The following is a 19,402-nucleotide window of genomic DNA, read 5'->3' on the forward strand; positions in this document are numbered from 1 at the left end:
TAAGATGCTTAATGTTGAGTTCATGTGATGCTTAATGTTGAGCCTTTGCCACCTCCCGTGGTTGTGCATGTGTGTACTGCTATGTATTCTTTATTCATGAGCATGTGAATCCATGCCAGACCCCATGCTGGAGAAGGAACAAGTTACTTACCTGTAACTGTTGTTCTCCAGCATGGGTCTGGCATGGATTCACATGCGAACCCTCCCGCCTACCCCTCTGCGGCTCTTCACTTGGTCATACTGCCACTTCACGTGCTTCCAAATCTGAAGATGGCTGCCAGAGGCGGTGCTTAGGTAGAGGGCAGTCATTGGCTGTGGTCAGTATGACGCAGAGACCAGTGATTGGTTATTACTACGAAAGACAGATCAGAAACGAAACTGATACTGGTTTTTTCTTTACCGAGGATTCCCAGCCTGACGACGGGGAATATTCATGAGCATGTGAATCCATGCCAGACCCATGCTGGAGAACAACAGTTACAGGTAAGTAACTTGTTCCTTCTGGCCCTCTGGACCGCAGGCGTATAATCTGCATATATAGCAATCTTGGAGCTATCTCTCTCTATCTCGTCACCTTCCCTTGAGTATTTCATGATCACTTCCCCGTCACAAAAGTTCATGATATTAGCGATACCCGGTCTGGGGCGGAATCCTGCTGGAGGTTTCTTCTGTAGTGGCTGGTGTTCTTGTACAACAACAAAGCCCTGTGACAGCCTGCCAGGCCCAATCTCCTGCAGCAACATGTTTTCAATATACAATGTCGGATCGGGGCCTTCTGCTCCCTCGGGGAGACCAGCACACATATATTGTTTCTGCGGGACCTGTCCTCTGCACGTAGCTCCAAGGCAGTGTTTCACCTTTCCAATTCCTTGACCTGTGTCATAAGGTCTTTAGTGGTTAGCAGCGTCTCTTTCAGCCCCAATTCGGCAGTCGTGACTCCACGAGTCACACACAGTCTGGGAGTATCAGCTGGGGAGGAGTGAGCAGGCCCTAGGCAAACCGTAAATAGCCACTAGAGCCCAAACCATAAATCGGCCAGGCACCGATCCGGGTCCTCCGAATGGGAAGGAGGGATGGAAATTAAGTCCCAGATTGTATGCTATGGCTATGGAGATTCAAGCTGCCAGACACCTGGACCGTATTGGAAGTAGTACCTGTAGTAAATGGAATGCAGGCAGGCGTACGGGCAGTTTGCCTCTAGCATGGACACTGCAGCGGGCTGCCCAGCGCGTTGTTATTCCTGTCCGTGTTGAATCAGAGCAGCTGTCCACACTCCAGGTAGGTATCGTCGTGATTGGTTTAGCGGCGAGTGAAAGGATTTGTGCAGCGTTGCAGGCATCATATCAATGTAATCAACAAAATGAACAAAGTTCACATCAGCTCCAACTTATTCCAATTAAAATTAAATCAGTATCCTCATAAAAATGTTTGTCTACTACTAATAAAAATCGATACAATCCCCATAAGTGAGCCATCATTTATACATCTACTGAAAATCTAACTAATTCTAATGGATATGACTAGGTTGGAGGCAATTCTATTGGTGCCAATCCCATCAAATGTAAGCTCATATTTCCATCATTATAAGCCCCTTAAGAAATTAAGGCGCATTGCACCATCCTATATACTGATGACATTGACCCATATATTAGATTATAGTATTCCTTACAAAGGTTAATAAGTATGTGAACTTGCTATTTGTGCAAAGGTGAACGATTCCACTGATTATATGTGCAACGTTATATGGTTTATGTATAGTTAGTCCAATCTCCAATGTTAAATCATGATGAAACATTTGCAAGTATCTGAACCATAATAGTTGCAATCTCTTCCAATTTATGCAAAGGTGGGCGTTCCCACCAGGGGGGGGGGGGAGAGTGTGTGTATTTATAAATATATATATATATATATATATATATAGCATAAGAAACATTTACAATGACATATATGCAAGTATCCGAGTCATAATAATTCAACTGGCTCTTACTGACATCATAGAGAAAGACATGCATCTCGTGGTCACTATTTAATCCATCAATAGTGGTTACTAATTTACAGATAGTTGTAGCTTCCTCCTGGAGCAAGACGGCTTCTCAATCGCCCAACGTAGATCCACCAGCATATGTTTGATGTTGAAATATTTGAAAGGAAACGTTCAAAGAAACCTATAGTGGAATTGGTAAGGTTTTTACATAATTAGTTAATATGTTCAAGCCATACTTACCCTTATTAATATTGTTAATTCTTTGCTTTTCCATTTCTTTTTCCCATCTTTTCCTGGCGACCAGTTCTTTTGGTTCAATGTCAGGAATAGGAATTCATTGACAATAATGCAGGGTGATACATGAATGTGACTTTTTTTTAAAAATAACTTCATACTGATTTATAAATATAGTACACCAGAAAATGTAATCCACAGGATTTTATTTTGACTTGCATGCAAATGTGACTGATTTGTAAATAATATTGAGTTTTGCCATGCCCCAATTACTTTGTTTGCATATGAAGATGTATAGAATATAGGATTTTTACTAATTGATCTTTGACACATGGAATATAAGATTACAATAAATGTGTTTGTCACTAATAACCTAGCCTTAAATAATTTCAAATAATGTTATTTATTTTCAATCACTGATTGTTTAAATCATACTGATTTTGGGGTCCTGCATACCCTGCCTAATTGGTTTTGGTACATTATTGATTTCAAGGTTGAGTCTTTGGTGGATAGCAGTCTCGTTTAGTCCATTGCAGCAGGACCGCAATATTGGAAATGCTCCACAAAATATCAATCAAGTCCTGTACTCTTACATCCCATCTGTCATGAACTACAGAACACGCCTCTTTTGGACTTCCTGGTCCTTGTCTCAACCGGGCTTACACTCCCTTGTACTCCCAACATGGCCGTCCTCTGTGAAACACCTTCCTCGCTCTACACCTTGGACGTAGCGTGTTCTATTAATAGACCACGCCTCCCGCGGCCCCGCTCGTCTCAATGCTATTGCCAAGTAGCGACCAGAAGTGTGCTCCGTAGCTCGCGGTATTGTTTTCCTTGCTTCTTTCCAGCCAACCCATTCCTAGTAGCGCACTCTGTAAATTTCCCGGATTCCTGATCTTTGCATCCCAGAACTTTGAACGCACGCTGGAGTCGAAGAGACTCGTGCAGCCTTATTCAAGACTCGATCCGTCCGCAAGAAGGCATCGATCAAGAAATGCAGCAAAGATCGAACTTGGGTGAGAAGGGGGGGGGGAACTCCTTGACACCATCCTCTTTCCTCCATACTGCATGGGCGTCCCTTCGAAGGGACGGGAGACGGAACCTTTTTCACCAGAAAAAACCTTCTTTTGCTTTAAATTTAGAGGCACGCTGGGGTGTGGCCCTGGGAGCATGCGCTGCCCTGACTCCACCCTCTGTTGCCCCAGCCCAGTCCCCTTTTCCGCGTAGATGAAACGGGCCGAATTCACCAGCGCGCCTGGGTTTGGCTTCGGCCATGTAATTCCACGTGCAGATATTACTTTGTCTTTTTTTGTCTTTTTATCATTCAGGTACTCGGTCCTCAGGTGTCACGCTCCTCCCCGGCGCATGTGGACTTCTACAGGGTTCAGCAGGTCTCCATCCTGCAATAGGCTCTTCCTAACTTCAGACCCCCACGCCCTATGCCTACGTTGCCTTGGCCCAGACCACGGCTGGCAAGCTTGTACAGCATGCAACGCCCTGTCATCTAGGTCTCTGAAGAACAGGCTAGCCAGGTGGAGGGAGCTCTTCCAGAAATCGCCCCAGAGGACCTGAAGGACTTTGTCGAACATCAGTCCAGGCCCAAGATAAGGCCTCTGTTCTCCAGCACACCCCGCAAGGGAGACTCCTTCCCAAGACTTGCCCGCGCAGGAGGGTCTGCCAGGTTCTACTACCAGCACGTGCACAAGGCCTCCCCGGCTACTGGCCTATGGGCCGAGGGATCCTCGGATCCTCCCGGTGACAGTGTTGAGGGACTGGAAGGTTCTTGTACTGGGTCTTCACCCGAGGGGCTACGCCCTTTTACCAGCAATATGTCTGAGGGGGTCACACCCTACTACCGGCAATATGTCAGAGGGGGCGTCTAAACGCAGCTCTACCGGCCCCAGGCCGAGGGTGTTATGCCTACCAGGCCTCAGCCTGAAGAACAGACAGGGTAGGCCTCATGATCTACACCCATATGGGCAGAGTATGCAGCGCCTCAAGGCAGCCACCTGCTACTCCGTCTATATCCCCTACCACACCTCCAGCCTGTGAGTACAGGTTCTTTGAGAGGCTCCTCGGACTCACGAAGTCCCCTCGGATGGAGGTGATACTCAGGGACGCCATCAGGGAGGTCCTCCCTCCGATGCTTTCAGCACCTCAGGCTCCTCCGCCGGCACCTCCGGCTCCGGCACAGCTGCCTCCGGCCCCGTCGCATCCTTTACCACCTGCTCCGGCCCCCCAACGATTCCTCAGTTGGTTCTGTACCAGCTTCCGCCACAGCCTCCGGATCTGGTCCCAATACCCCAGTCTCTGGCTGCTGCCACTCCTCCACCGGAGCAGGATCCTGCTGACCCCCAGGTGGACACGGACGAGGAGGAGGACCCCGACACGCCATCATCAGCCAAGGCCTTCCATGACCGTCTTGCAGGGCTGGCTGAGTACCTGGGCCTTCCTCAACCGGAAGTCAAGCAACCAGCAGAGGGGGTACTCGCAGAAGTCCTCACGCAATGCCCCTCTGCTAAAACAGGACTTCCATTGCAGACTGATGTAGTCGCCCTGGCCAAGAAGGGTTGGCTCAAGCCCCACTTTGTCCCAGCCGGTCAATCGATGCCTGGACGCCAAGTACAGGCAGATGGAGGGGGATAGACTCTTGCTATTGGCCCATCCGCAGCCACATTCCTCAGTGATCGCTGCAGCATCACTATCGTCCAAGCCTCCGTCGTCTGCAGCCTCTTCCTCTGCGGCGCTGCTAGGCAAGGAGGAGATGATCTTGGAGGCGTACGGGAAGAAACTCTATTCCAACGTGTCCTTGCATCTTCGTCAGGCCAACACCAAAGCCATGCTGGCGACTGCTAACCAGAGGTTGTGGTGGGAAATTGTGGATTTCCTCCCAGAACTTCCTAAGCAGAGCCAATCACGTTTCAAGCCGGGACTGGCTGAGGCCAAGCTGGTGTCACAGGACATCATGTAGTTCACTGTGGCCCACATTGACACTTCTGGCCGGGCCATCTGCATCACCACGGACATGAGAAGAACAGCCTGGCTCTGTGCAACTAAATTTAACCCGGATGTCTAGGAACGCATATTAGACCTGCCGTTCGAGGGGTGACCTCTTCCACTCCACCACGGACGAGGAGCTGGACAAAAAGAAAAACAGCTCACAAACGGCCAAGTCTTTATTCATCCTGACAAAGACCACGCCCAAATCGTACACCCAGTCACAGCAGCGCTCCGACAAGGGGCGTACATACGAAGGGTTCCGCGGCTTCCAAGAACGGAGGTCCAGGCAGCTGGATCGCTCGCTGGCTCCACATCGGCGCAAGCAACAAAAAGGAGGTGCAGGAGAGGGCGGGGGTAGTAAGAGCTTTTTCCAGTCCCCCTCCTTCGCAACAGCCTCTGAGGGAAAGAAGGCATGACACACTCCTCTGTGTGCAGTGGGGGGCAGGGTTGCTCTCCATGCACATTTCTGGCGCCAGAATTTCGCGGACCTCTGGTTCCTCTCTGTAGTATCCATGGGGTACCGCCTACCCATCCCAGCCTCTCCTCCCTCCTCCCCTCCACTCCCTCAAGTTGGGACAGCAACTTTTCTGGCGGAGATCCGATCTCTCGTAGAGAGCCAGGCCGTGGAGGAAGTCCCAGCCTCTGAGCGAGACTTGGGCTTTTACTCCAGGATTTTCGCCATTCAGAAAAAAAAACAGGTGGGCCTGAGAGTTGTGCTGGACCTTTTCACTCTCAACCTCTCCTTACCTCTACAAAAATTCAAGATGGTTACGCCAGTTTTTATAGCAGAGACATTGTGCAGGGGAGACTGGATGTGCTCCCTGGATCTGAAGGACGCGTACCAACACTTCCCAATATGGCAGCCCCATCGTTCTTTCCTATGGTTCAGGATCATGGGCTACCATTTCCAATACAAGGTCCTTCCTTTTGGCCGCAACTCGGCCCCCAGGGTCTTTACCAGAGTCATGAATACTGTCTCTGCCCTCCTCAGGGCCTCCCCTTCTACCCATTCCCCGACGACTGGCTCGTCAGGGCTACATCACCGGAAGCAGTTCACTGCACTTCCCAGGCTCTTATGAACACACTGCACGATCTGGGCTTTTTGCTCAATCTCAAGAAGTCGCAGCTGCAACCCACGCAGACTGACATTCTTGGGCCTCATCTGGAACACGTGCTTCGAGAAGGTGTTTACGTCGGAGGACAAGATCACAGCCATCAAGAGGACCACTACTCACTTCCTCAGCAGAGAGGTTACCTCGGCCTGGTGGTGCCAGCACCTCCTGGGTCTCTTGGCAGCAGTCATATTAGCCGTCCCCTGCACGAGACTCAGGATGAGGAGGATACAGCTGCACTTCACGCATCATGGAACCAGGAGCGGGGCTCTCAATCCAAGATGATCAAAGTTCCTCCATCTCTCAACCCGGACCTCACATGGTGGTCCAGGGACTGCAACCTACGGGCGGGCAAGCCCTTCCGGCATCCCACCCCGCCGGTCACAATCACCACGGACTCCTCTCTCGGGTGATGGGGAGCCACCCTGGACGATCTCTCGGTCCACGGCACCTGGACCCATCAAAAGCAGGAGTACCACATCAATTGGTTGGACCTGAACGCCATCTGGCTAGCGCTCAGAGCATTCCTCCCACTTATCAGGGGCAAAGTTGTCCTCAGACAGACAAGTCGACCAGCATGTACTATGTCAACAAGCAGGGAGGCACCAGATCCCCTCCACTGTGCAGACTGGCAATTAGCGTATGGGAGTGGGCCCTGGAAAACGACATTTATCTCACAGCAGTCCACCTTTCTGGGGAATCCAACCTGGAGGCGGACAGGCTCAGCAGGTTGGGAGCGGACAACTACGAGTGGCAGCTAAACAACCTTGTTACTCAGGAGATCTTCAGCAGATGGGGTCTTCCCCAGGTGGACCTCTTTGCCACCTGTCAGAACAAGAAGTGCCCTCAGTTCACCTCCTGGCAGGGACAGGTTCCCGGCTCCCTGGGCAACGCATTTCGGATTCAGTGGAACGGCATGACAGCATACGCCTACGCGCCCACTCCGCTGATTCACAGAGTGATTTGCAAGATCAGGGAGTCTTGCCAGCTCAACATCATTCTAATAGCTCCATGGTGGACAGCCAGGCCATGGTTCTCGGAGCTGCATAGCCTCTCTGAGATGCCACAGATTCACCTTCCAGCAGGCCCAGTACATCTTCTGGCGCAGCAGGGTGGCAGGGTCGCCCACCCTGCGCCACAGAAGCTAGCCCTCACAGCGTGGTTCCTGAACAGGTGACGCTAAGGCACCTCAATCTCTCCCAGGCTAATCTGGAGATCATACATGGCACAGGAGCAAGGCTACCAGGGCCCAATATAAAAGTAAATGGACCCGGTTCTGCCACTGGGCAGTCTCCAGGGAACTCAACCCCCTGGCATGTACCCTGGACGTCGTCCTCTCCTTCTCGGCGCACCTCGCCCACTCAGGTGTGCAGGTGGACACCTGACACACTTATCTCACAGCCATCGGGGCGTACAGGAACTCGGAGGAGGGGTCTTCTCCTCTAATTCAATTGTCAAGAAACATTTGACGGGGCTCGCAAGACTCTACCCACCCATCAAGAGGCCACACCCCGTGTGGGATCTGAACATAGTCTTGGGTGCCCTGGTGCACAAACCATTTGAGCCAATGGCGTCTGTGGACATCAGACTGGTCACCATTAAGACGGACTTACTAGTCTGCCTCACCTCGGCTCGCAGAGTTAGCGAAATCCAGGTGCTCGTCTCCTCAGAACCATATACTACCTTTCACAGGGACAAAGTAGTCCTGCGGACGCACCCAGCATTTCTGCCTAAGGTGCCATCTGCGTTCCATTTAAACGAGGAAATAGTCCTTCCTACGTTTTTTGCCGATCCTAGGGATGAGGCACAGAGTTCTGCACTGCCTGGATGTCAGGCGTGCCCTGAAATTCTACCTGGACAGGACCAAAGGCTTCCGCAGGTCAGACGCCCTATTTGTCACTTTTGGAGGTACAAGACCAGGCCATCAGGCCTCCAAGACCTCCATATCCCGCTGAATGGTCTTGGCCATCAAAGAGGCATACGAGGGTCAGCACAAACCTCTTCCGGCAAATATGCACGCCCACGCAATCAGGGTCAAGGCAGCGACCATCGCATTCCAGCACCATGTCCCTTGGCAAGTCATAAGCAGGGTGGCCACATGGACCTCTCCCTCTGCTTTCTGCAATCATTACTGTTTCGATGCCGGCTCTAGGTCTGATGCGGCTTTCGGACAGGCGGTTCTCAGGAACTTATTTGCTTAAGGAGATTCTCCTCTCCACCCTGGGGCTACATTCATTTGTAATTGCCCATGCAGTATGGAGGAAAGGGAACGGGACGTAAGAGTAATTATAAATTACTCACCGTATTGACTAACATGCTCTTAGTCCTTAGTCCCCTTTCCTCCATACATCCCACCATCCTCCCCCCTAATAATACTGGTGTCATTAGGCAATGTTAATCTATTGTCGACGCGTCTATGGGGACTGAGGTGTGGTGCCGGAGTCAGGGCAGCGCATGCTCCCAGGGCCGCACGCCTGCGCGCCTTTAAATTTAAAGGGGAAGAAGGTTTCTTCTGGTGAAAAAGGTTGTCTCTCCCGTCCCTTGGAAGGGACGCCCATTCATTATGGAGGAAATGGGACTAAGGACTAGGAGAACGTTAGTCACTACGGTGAGTAACTTATAATTTTTTTAAATTTTGGCCAGGAGCACTGGATTTCACTTTTCATATTGATTTAATGTATTCCTTTGATATAAAACTGGGAACGGATTCCCATAGCTTTCTCTATATGGGGGTTCCAAAAATCATAGTCCCAGATTTCAAATTCTGCTTAAATTCAATGGGCTGACCTTCCCCTATCCCTCAGGTTAAATAGTTTTTCCCACATTAAAAGGCTAGTTGGTTCTATGTTTCTTTCTTATGTTTCCACTGCACAGGAAAGCCAGACTGAGAGGCCTTCAGGGAACCCTCCATTTCCAAATAGTTGGATTGCTGATGTTCCCAAGAACGTAAAAGTTATGATGTTTATGAAAGATTTGTTTGTCTGTATGCTGGTTGTGCTTCTTCTTAGTGTGGATGTTTACAGTGTGCTGGGTTGCTGATTTTTGTGTGTTGCAGAGGTGGAATAGTGTTGGTTGTTTCCTCCCTGTAGTTGTGGTCTGTGATTCTGCACTGTGGTATGGGCAAAGTGAATTTTTGTGTGTGTGTGTGTGTTTAGTTCCGATACTTTTGGCACTTTTAGGGGATTTTGCTACTTTTTTTGTTTGTTTTTGAAGGGATGTATTATGTGTATTACATGCTTAATTCATGCTGCTGTGCAGTGCTGATATGATGGCATGGATATTGTGACAATTGTGCATGCCAGCAGCACTTAGTTGCCTGGTGTGATGTGCGGTTGATCTCTCTTCCATGTTATATTCTGAACTGTATATAATTGAAACCAGAAGAATTAGACATGGATTTTTACAGATTCCCAGTGCTAAATAAATAACTACCCATGTATGTATGTATGGCAAATTAAATATGATGGCACCCTTGAGTTGAGAGAAGAGATGTCAGATATGTATTTAATATGATAAAGACTCTTATCGATAATGGTCCCAGCTCCATAAAATTTCTGTGGCATTGTTGCAGGTTTTTTGTGCTGACTAGTGCTGCAAATGCTTAACATGCATTGCAATCCAAACCCTTTCTCATAAACGGGAACATCTGTGTCTTCATTAATTAATTTCTTGGTCTGATTTAGAGTGGAAGATGCTGTGCATAGCCACATTTATAGTATTGCGTGATTTGAAATGTGCTCTATAGATCAGTATGATATAAACAGTTTTGTGACAACATAAACTGTAATATTTACTGTTTTGGTCAGTGAACGTGTTTCATGCATGCATCTTCTACTTGCCATTTGCTTTTTTGGCTTGTTAGAAGACAGTGTCTTGTAAATCCTGAATATTGTCACTTCTTTCTAGGTATGGTACAGCCGAACTCTGTGCTCATCATGCTCTTCTGTTAGCCCAGTTGGTAAGTAGTTTTATTTTCAGTAAGATGTTTTTTTTTTGTTTAGATATTTTTATTGATTTTCAGTATATAAAAAAAAAAAACAATAGAACAATTAAGACTCCAGAATTTCCTTTTGTACAACTCGGAAAACATTTGCATCTCAACAATTCTTCCACATATCACATGCTCAACATAGATGTTAGCGATGAATAATAATGTGTACAACGCATTACTTCCTCAGTTCATTCTTTTGGTGTAATAAGAAGAAGCTGGGAAGGGGGAACGAAGAAGGGAAAAAAAAAGGAGGGGGGGAGTTAATACACTAAGTTGAGTTCATTGGGACAATCATCTCTCTTTTAACCAGAGTAAACCATCAGTTCATTGAGGAGTAGAGGATATCAAAATTTCATAAACATAGTTACCACTGCTGTGCCTTCTCAATTCGAAGTGTGCAAATGCAAGTTAGTGAGACCATGGATAATTCAAGAATTCATGAAGTGCTTTAAGAGTTGAGGTCGAAAGTACATATGTTCCTTGACAAAGTCTAGAAAGGGGTGCCAAATTTTCCGGGATCTCGGGAGTTTCCCTTCCATTACCGCTGAAAGTTTTTCTAGACCTAGCAATTCCCATAATTTCAACCACCAATATGCTAGATGTGGGCCTTCTATCGTTTTCCAAAATCTAGCCCTAGTAACGCAGGCCGCTACTAATAAGTGGGAGATTAGGCTTGCTTTATGCCCTGACATAGGGAAGGACCCATCTTCTGGGACATCTCTGAGCAAGAACACCCTAGGGTCCATGGGTAGCAGGGAACCCGTGATTTCCTTGATTCTAGACCTCACCTCCAACCAATATGACTGAATAATCCGGCAATGCCACCACATATGGGCCATGTCCCCTCGCTCGCCACATCCGTGCCAGCATGTGTCCAGGTATTCTGGATTAATGGAGTGAAGCCTGCTAGGGGGGGGGGAGGAAGTACCATCTAAAGCAGATTTTGATAGCGTTTTCTTTTATTAGGGTACAACGAGAGCTGGTTTGGGTACGGTGCCAGATACGCTGCCAAGACTCCTCCGAGATCTCCAGACCAAGCTCTCTCTCCCAAGCTTTCATATATGGGAGCTTCTCCTCTGTGGGGGCTTTTTCTAGGAGTTTATAACATAGTGAAATCTTATGGGATTGGTGGCCTTCAAGGATTTTCAACTCTATGCCCAGGGGGGTTCTTTGGGCTGCTCGGCGGGTGTCTCTATTAGTGAGCCAGTGACACAATTGTATGTATCGGAAGCGTTCCGTCTCTGGGAGACCAAACTTTTCTTTACATGTCTGAAAAGTCAATGGTTCCTGATCTGCGTATAGGTCTCTTAGGCACAGAGGTTTGTTTCGGGACCAGACTCAGTACGCTGCGGGTGCAAGGCCTGGGGAGAAAGCCGGGTTTTGTGTGAAAGGGGACAGTGGCCCTAGTCCTGAAGGGATGCCCCTCTGCGATTGCGCCTTATCCCAGCTCACCAGAGTGGACAAGGTGGTTGGTAGTATTCCAGTCCTGAAATTGCGCGCTCCTTTCTGAAGGAACGGGAGATGCGCCAAAGGTAGCGCAGCAGCCGCTTGTTCTATCCCTAGCCATTTGGGAGGGTCTGGGGAGTCTTTCCAGGAAAGCATTACCGCTACCTGCGCAGCCCTGTAATAGCCCGGTATTGAGGGAAGGCCTAGTCCTCCTAATAATTTTCCCCTTGTCAAGAGTTTGCCGGGAATACGTGGCTTCTTCCTCCTCCAGATAAACTGGTAGATCTCCTTTTGGCTATTGGCAAGGAGTGAAAGGCGTACAACAGCTTCGGGAGAAGGGTCATTTTAATCGCATTAATACGGCCTAGCCACGAGATTTCCTGGGAGGCCCACCGTCGCAACCATTCCTTCAACTCTTTATTTAAAGGGGGAATGTTCGCCCTGTAGAGGCCCGCGTATGTTGGGGTCAGTTTTACTCCCAGGAATGGAATCTTCGCTGGGGACCAGGGGAAATTCGTTAGTGCGCGCAGATCTTCTAGTCTGCCCAAGTCATCTGACAGAGGCATACCCACCGATTTAGCTGGATTTATCCTGAAGCCAGATATCATGAGGAAGTGGTTTAAAAGACCTAGAAGGGGCAGAAGTGTGCGGGGGGCGTCTCGTAAGAACCAAAGTAAGTCATCTGCGTGTAATGCAATTTTGTGGGATTGCCCCCCTACTTCAAATGCCTGGATGTAGTCTAATATGCTGAGCAAAAGGCTCCATTGCTAAGGCAAATATCAGTGGGGACCGAGGACAGCCCTGTCTTGTACCCTTGGCTGATTTAATTAGGGGGGTCCAATTCTTGTTAACTTTAATTTTAGTTGAGGGAATTTGAAAATTTGAGAATATTAGTCTGGAGAATTCCGGGCCAAATCCAAACCCTTTTAATACTAATTCCAGGTACCCCCAAGACATACTATCGAAAGCCCTGTGGGCGTCCAGGGACAGGATAGACACTTCACCCGGGATCTTCGAGGCGAGGGCAATTAGGTTGAAGGCCCGGCGTATATTATCATAGGTGGATCGACTACGTATAAAGCCTGTCTGGTCATTATTTATCAGTACCGGGTCTAGACGATTCGCTATTATTTTCCCCAACAATTTGATATCCGTGTTTAATAATGCAATAGGCCTTATAGGAGGCACAATCTGTAGGGTCCCTCCCCGGTTTCAATACTAGTGTCTTAGCTGATTCTGCCATGGATGCTGTGACCACCCCCACTCTCCATACTGAGTTGAAGAGTTTCGTCAGATGAGGGGTCAATTCCTCTCGAAAGGTTTTATAAAACGTATTAGTAAAACCATCCGGCCCTGGGGCCTTACCTACTGGGAGGGAGCGAATGGCCCGGTCTGTCTCTTCCAAGGTTATTGGGGCCTCCAGACAATCCCGAAACTCTCTAGATACCTGTGGGAGATAAGCCTGCTGAATAAATTCCCTGGCTAACTGTGAGTCTGTCACATGGGCAGCAGCGTGGTTTCTAAAGAATTCCTCCACAATTCGAAGTTTCCCTGATTCAGTGAAGATCCGCCTCCCCTCTGCTTCTTTTAAAGAGTCTATATGGTTACGCCTAGCTTGCTGTTTAAGTTTGGCCACCAACAATCGATTCGCCTTGTTCCCTTTGGAATAGTAGTATTGTTTTGTACGCATTATACCCAGGGCTGCTGGGCTCATATGGTGGGCCTCGAGAGCTTTCTGTGCCATGCGGACCTCTCTAAGTGCCTGTCTAGAAGGCTTCCTTCTATGTGTCACTTCCGCCTTGCGAAGTTGCGTCTCCAGATGTGTCTTGGTCTGTCTATGGATTCTATTACGTTCAATTGTTTGAGTTATAACCTGACCTCTAATAACCGCTTTCGCCGCATTCCATACTATCGCATATTCCAGTTCCCCCGTATCATTGTCTGTAAAGTATTGATCTATACATTCAGCAATGCGGGAGCGGGCCTGAGGATCTAGTAACACCAATTCATTCAGTCGCCAAGTTCGAGGAGGTACTGGAGACGCATTAGGTGGAGACATGGAGATCACTACTGGGGCATGATCGGATAAAGCTTTTGGGAGGATCTCTACTTCTGTGACATGGGGGATCAGGGTGTCCGAAAGGAGAAACATGTCCAGCCTAGAAAACCCTCTGTGTACAGGAGAGAAGAAAGTATAATCCCGCTCACCCTGGTGGAAAAATCGCCATCCCTCAATCAGGGAATGTTCTCTAAGAAGAGAGGTCAAGGCCACAAAATTCTTCTTGTCTGTCGGGGTTGGAAGGGGAGACTTGTCCTCCAAAGGGTTAACCACTGCGTTGAAATCTCCCCCAATTATGAGGTCACCCTCAGCATGTTCACTCAGCATTCCCGATATGGCAGCAAAAAACTGGTGTTGGTTGACATTTGGCGCATACAATGACAATAGGGTCATCCTCCTTCCATATAGTGTGGCTATCGCTAGAACATATCTACCCCCTCTGTCCAACCAAGTGTTATGAATTGTCACGGGGTCCCCTTTCGAATGAGAATGGCCACACCACATTTCTTCGTCCCCGAAGAGGCGCAGAGTTTGGTCGGGTAGAGTCTATCGTTCAGACGAAATTCATCCGCCGGCAACAAGTGGGTTTCTTGTAAGAATATTACTGTAGGGTCGTATGTTGCCAGTCGGTGAAATAACGCCTTTCTCTTAATCGGGGAATTGAGGCCCTAGGCATTGAGGGTCAAACAGACTATATTCGGTGTCATGATCTCAGTATTCCCTCGTGTAGTATACATATTTGACATAGGTTGCTATTACACACCATCCTTCCCTCAGGCCCCTCCCAGCCCGGGTCTGAGAAGTCCAGAAGGTAATTGTCAGTGAGACATTCAATTCCTCCCAATTGACCCAGTCATCAAGGTACTCTGCCAATATTGCAGGTTTAAAACCGACCTTATGAGAATTACTTCGCCGCTGATAGCCTGTCCGAGGCAGACCCCAACATAGTGTACCAAAGTAGAAAAAAAAAAAAATAGAAATCATTTTGAAAGACAATCAAATTAGAGAAAAGAACAAGTGAGAAAACAGGTTGCACCGTTGAACAATACGCTACAACCTCTCGAACTATGGTAACCAGAAGTCGCAAGCAGTTTTCACTAATCTCAACTTCCATTGAAACTACAGTTAACCTCAACAAATTCGGGCGCTTTCCAATTTAGGTGCCCCCACTTTGAGAACCACATGCAGTCCCGCACATTGCGTAAAACCCCCCTCAAAAGTGATCTATCTTACGATTATCCGGAGTCTCAAGTTCAATCAGGGGACCCGCACCAGGCCGCATGGCCCTCAGGTCTATCTCGCAAAAGCAGGGTCATCAATATTTCTTAAGTCTGCCATGACTCCAAACCACTCCAGGCTGGGCTGTCGCAATCAGTTGAATTACAACTCTGCTTCCATGTTCTCTTCAGTAAAGCTAAGAATGTGCTCTTGTTTCGAAATCTGTTCCATTCGCCTTCAGGCAGGGACTTCGTCCGACCGCAGGGAGCTAGGCGAGTTAGAGCGGCTTCCCGGACGGCTCGGGGCCAGGCGAGACTGACCTTCAATCATAGTTCGGTCGTTGTGCGAGGTGGGACCACCGACTCGTCTCCATCCCATAGGCTTCCTTCTTCTGTCCGGTGCGGCAGGGTGGAGGCTGTAATCTTCATTTGGAGGAGCCTCCAGATACAGCGCAAGTGTCTCATCAGTCTCCATCAGTTCCCTCGCCTCCAGCTCTGTAGAGATCGCATAATGTTGGTTGCGGAAGTCAAAGAGTAGTTTACAGGGGAACCCCCAGCGGAACAGACTTTCTGTGACTGGAGCCATATGGTGACTTTTTGTAGGCGGCGACGGCAGGCTAGAGTTTATGAGGAAAAATCCTGAAATAGGCGAATTGACACCCCTCGAAACTGAACAGGTTCTGTTTTCCTGGCCGCCAACATGATCTCTTCTTTTTGGCGAAAGTAGTGAACTCTGGTCAGGACGTCCGGGAGAAGATTTCTTCTCTGCTGTATAGAAGAATACACTCTGTGGGTTCTGTCCAGTAGCAGGACAGTAGAGGGGGCTAGACCCAGAAGGCCTCGGAACAAGTCGCTAACATAGTCTGACAATTCCTGATCGGTAATTTGGCAGGGAATACCTCGAATACGCACATTATTGCACCAAGATCTATTTTCGAAGTCCGCCTGCTTAGCCCAGATCTCCTCGAGATGGTCCTCAATCACTCGGACGCGTTCCGAGAGCACCTCTGTGTCGTGTGTCAATTCGCAGGTAGTGTCCTCTAGGTCATTCACTCTGGTCTCAATACCATTTAAATGGGAGGTGAGTTCCGCTAAAGACTTGGCCAGTGTGTCCTTAGAGGTAGCTATCTCTGCCTTGATGTCTTGTGATTTTCTGCTTAAGCGTTCTCAACATGTTTTCCAAGTCTGACCTGGAGAGGGCCATGTCTGCTATAGGGTCTTTGATAGGAGCCGGGTGAATGTCTACTGATATTGTGTGCCTCTGGGGTTTAGGAGCTGCCTGGGATGTCAGGAGAGCTTTTATGTCGTGTACTTGATCTCTCTTTTTAGAACCCGTCTTGGGCATCGCTGGGGAGTCGAATCTCGTAGTTCTGAATAGCACGTTGCAGAGGAGCTCTTAAAGTCGGTGAGACTTTACAGTGTTGTCTGGGGGGAGCACCTGGCATTAAATGTTCAATGAGGAGCCAGCGCTGGGATTCGCGGCGAGGAGGGGGGGGACACACAACCGCTGCAGCGGAACCCAGAAAGCACAGCGGGACCCGTGGAGAGTAGCAGCCCAGCGCCGGATTTTCAAGCCCCCTTCCTTCTCCGGATACAGGGGCCGGGTTTCCGTCTACCTCTCAGTGGGTCGGGGACTCACCTCGGGTCCAGGAACAGAGTCGTCACTCCCCCGGGTCACAGCAGCGCAACTCCAGCGTCCCCCTCGCAGGTGCCGAAGGGCAGAAACTCCTGCCGCAGCAAGGCAATCGTTAGTTCCACTGTTTCTCTGATTCTAAGGCGAAGCTCGGAGCGCCGTCGCGGCTCCCAGCACCAGCAGGCTCCAGGGTTCTCGGGTCGCTTCCTCGACTGTGGTCGCCCACCTCATCCGTCTTCCCGCACCAATGTAAGGTTCACTCCGCACGTTCTCCGATGGTCGGAGGGCAAGGAGTCTCTCTTGTCCGTCAGGCGTGCAGGCTGGCGGCTGCCTCAATTCCCCAGGGGTAATGGAGCCTAGCAGCGGCTCAGGTCCGGGCTGCGTCACAGGCACTCCACTCGTTAAGGGGCAGGGGGGGCTCACAAGGTTTCCCCGTCGCAACGCGGAGGATCACAGCTCCGGGCACCGGAATCTCCCTCGGCCGCATGGCGAAATGGCACATGTCGCCATCTTGGTTACAGCCGTTGTCGCCGGGGGGGGGGGGCTCTGCCTTGTCGCGGTGAGTTCCCCCATGCCCTTACTCAGTTTCTCCTCGGAACCATGCTCCAAAGGGTCCTGCAAAGTTTCTCTCTCCAATTTCGTGTGCTTGGAAGCCATGCAAGTGTGCGGGGCTGATTAAATAATGCCAAGAAGGGGGCCCTTCGGCGGATCTCACAGCAGACACGTCTTCACCGTGTGCTGCCTAGCCACGCCACCAGTAAGATGTTTTATGGTGAACTTTATATCATATGTAAAACTAGCAAATACAGATACATAGTCTGTGCTCTTTTCATCAACCAGTACTCGGCAGAGATCACACCTTAATAAAGCTTTATGCTAGGATGTGCCACAGGCCAAAGCTTCTGTAATCCAACAGTCCTGATTAGAGAGCTTGAATCGAGTAGTCTTTAAGCCCCATTATACTGGCCTGTTCTCTCTGAAAGTGTAGCTATTATCCTATCCCCATTCAAAATCCCTGCTTGGTAAACCTGCTAAGTGTCCCCAGGAGACTGAGAGGGAAACATTCGAACTAGGGACTGAAGAACTGGCTGAACTCCGGCTTTCTGATGTTGAGCGTAAGACAGAAAACGAGAAAGCATATGAAGAAACCCTCGTCCAAGAGCAAATCACATTCTTTTTCTTCATCGTCCAAAGAAGAAAAAGCTGTACCCCCAGAAAGCACGTAGAAGAGGATTCTTTAGAGAATTTGTCTCCTAAGCAGAAGCAATGTTATCTCCAGGGAGGACGTTCCCCACTTGCTCCTCTACTTTAGAGCAGTGGGAAGACTTTAAGATGCAGAAGTTGGTGATATTAGTCTTTGGTGTCAGAGATTCAAAATCCTACACTTTTCTTAATATTGCAATACCAGCCTTTCTAATGGATTGTGTCCTCGCATGGATACCTTATCTTAGATATATTCTGCAGCAGCAGCACAATTTCAGAAACTTTTTCATCCAACAAGTCACTGTGCAGCTTAGACATTGACAGCCCCTGATACTCGTGGCCTCGGGTTCAGGATGTGACATTGGTGCTGATGTAAATAGCCAGCACCGCGGCCCATGACCTCAGTTCCTTTTTTCTACGTGCGCTGCACGCAAAGATCAGAACACCTCACTAAAACTTTGTTTTTCTGATTTAAACTCCTACATATTCAACACAATGTCAATGCCTTCAGGCTTTAAGCGCTATAAGGATTGCAACGGTACAATGTCGCTAACCAATCCTCCTAAACTATGACTGTGGTGTCTCTGCATCAAACATGAGACTGCTGATTGCGGGTAATGGTAATGCTAGTCCATGACGCCAAAGGCATTAGAGGAGAGGCGCTCAGAATTGAAGGTCGTCATCTAAATCCCAGAGTACCACGCCCTCAAAGATGCATCTGTTCGAGGAGACGGAGTTGAGTCGACCCAACGACTTTAGGAAAAAATAGTCAATAAAGCATAAGAGGTCTCACTCCTGGAGTAATTCCCATCACTCATCTACTTTGAAGTAAAAGAAAATAAGATGGTGGCACTCCTCTTCGGACTCCCCACCAGACAAGGTATGGTTCCAATCTGAATCCAGCTCTTGAGAGAAGTGGGAAAGGTTCAGTCTAGAAATGCTGGAGGTCTTTCAAAAGACAGTCCTATCATCCTCCTCTTCGGAGTTGAAGGTTAAAGGGTTGGAGCCCACCACACCAAGTAAAGCTGGCAGGCACTTTTCCAAGGACTTGTCGACTACACTAAAAGACCATAGTGCGATGTCCGTTAGACCTGTTAAAGCCCCCTCATCGACGGCTGCGTCTATATAGACCATTTTCGAAGACGACTCGGTGCCTTCATCAAAGGGCCAATCAGCATTATAGTACGACCTATCAGTGCCACGTTCCACACCTAGGTCGAGGAGAAACTTCATGTGGTCCTTTGAAAAATAAATGTATTCTAATGAGGAAGATGAGGTATCTTTTGCACTAGAGCCCATGAGGCTCACTGCTCCACCCAAGGAGCTATTCTCTGAGGATACCTTATATTGCAAGACCTCATCCTCAGGTCTCCAAGGGACAAGTCGGCTGGACACCTCCACTGAGAGTGACCTATACCAGCAGGACCCCCATGCACACCGTCATAGGTAAGGTTTCAGAGTCCCTAGGATGTGGACCCCCTTCGAAGCATATCAGGTAATATAATTGCTGAAAAAATGTCGCC

General features: G+C 48.9%; 1 protein-coding gene across 2 annotated transcripts in view; it reads left to right on the top strand.

The window, feature by feature from the left end:
• FIRRM (FIGNL1 interacting regulator of recombination and mitosis) overlaps positions 1-19,402 on the top strand; it is a 1,502,596-nt gene that overhangs the window by 1,012,370 nt on the left and 470,824 nt on the right. For both annotated transcript variants that reach the window (XM_069641302.1, XM_069641303.1), the window contains exon 15: positions 10,237-10,288. In XM_069641302.1, the coding sequence (XP_069497403.1) occupies positions 10,237-10,288 (52 nt within the window). The remainder of the gene's footprint in view (positions 1-10,236; positions 10,289-19,402) is intronic.

Source organism: Ambystoma mexicanum, chromosome 1q, assembly GCF_040938575.1.
Source record: "Ambystoma mexicanum isolate Mex_15411 chromosome 1q, UKY_AmexF1_1, whole genome shotgun sequence".
Lineage (NCBI taxonomy): Eukaryota > Metazoa > Chordata > Amphibia > Caudata > Ambystomatidae > Ambystoma > Ambystoma mexicanum.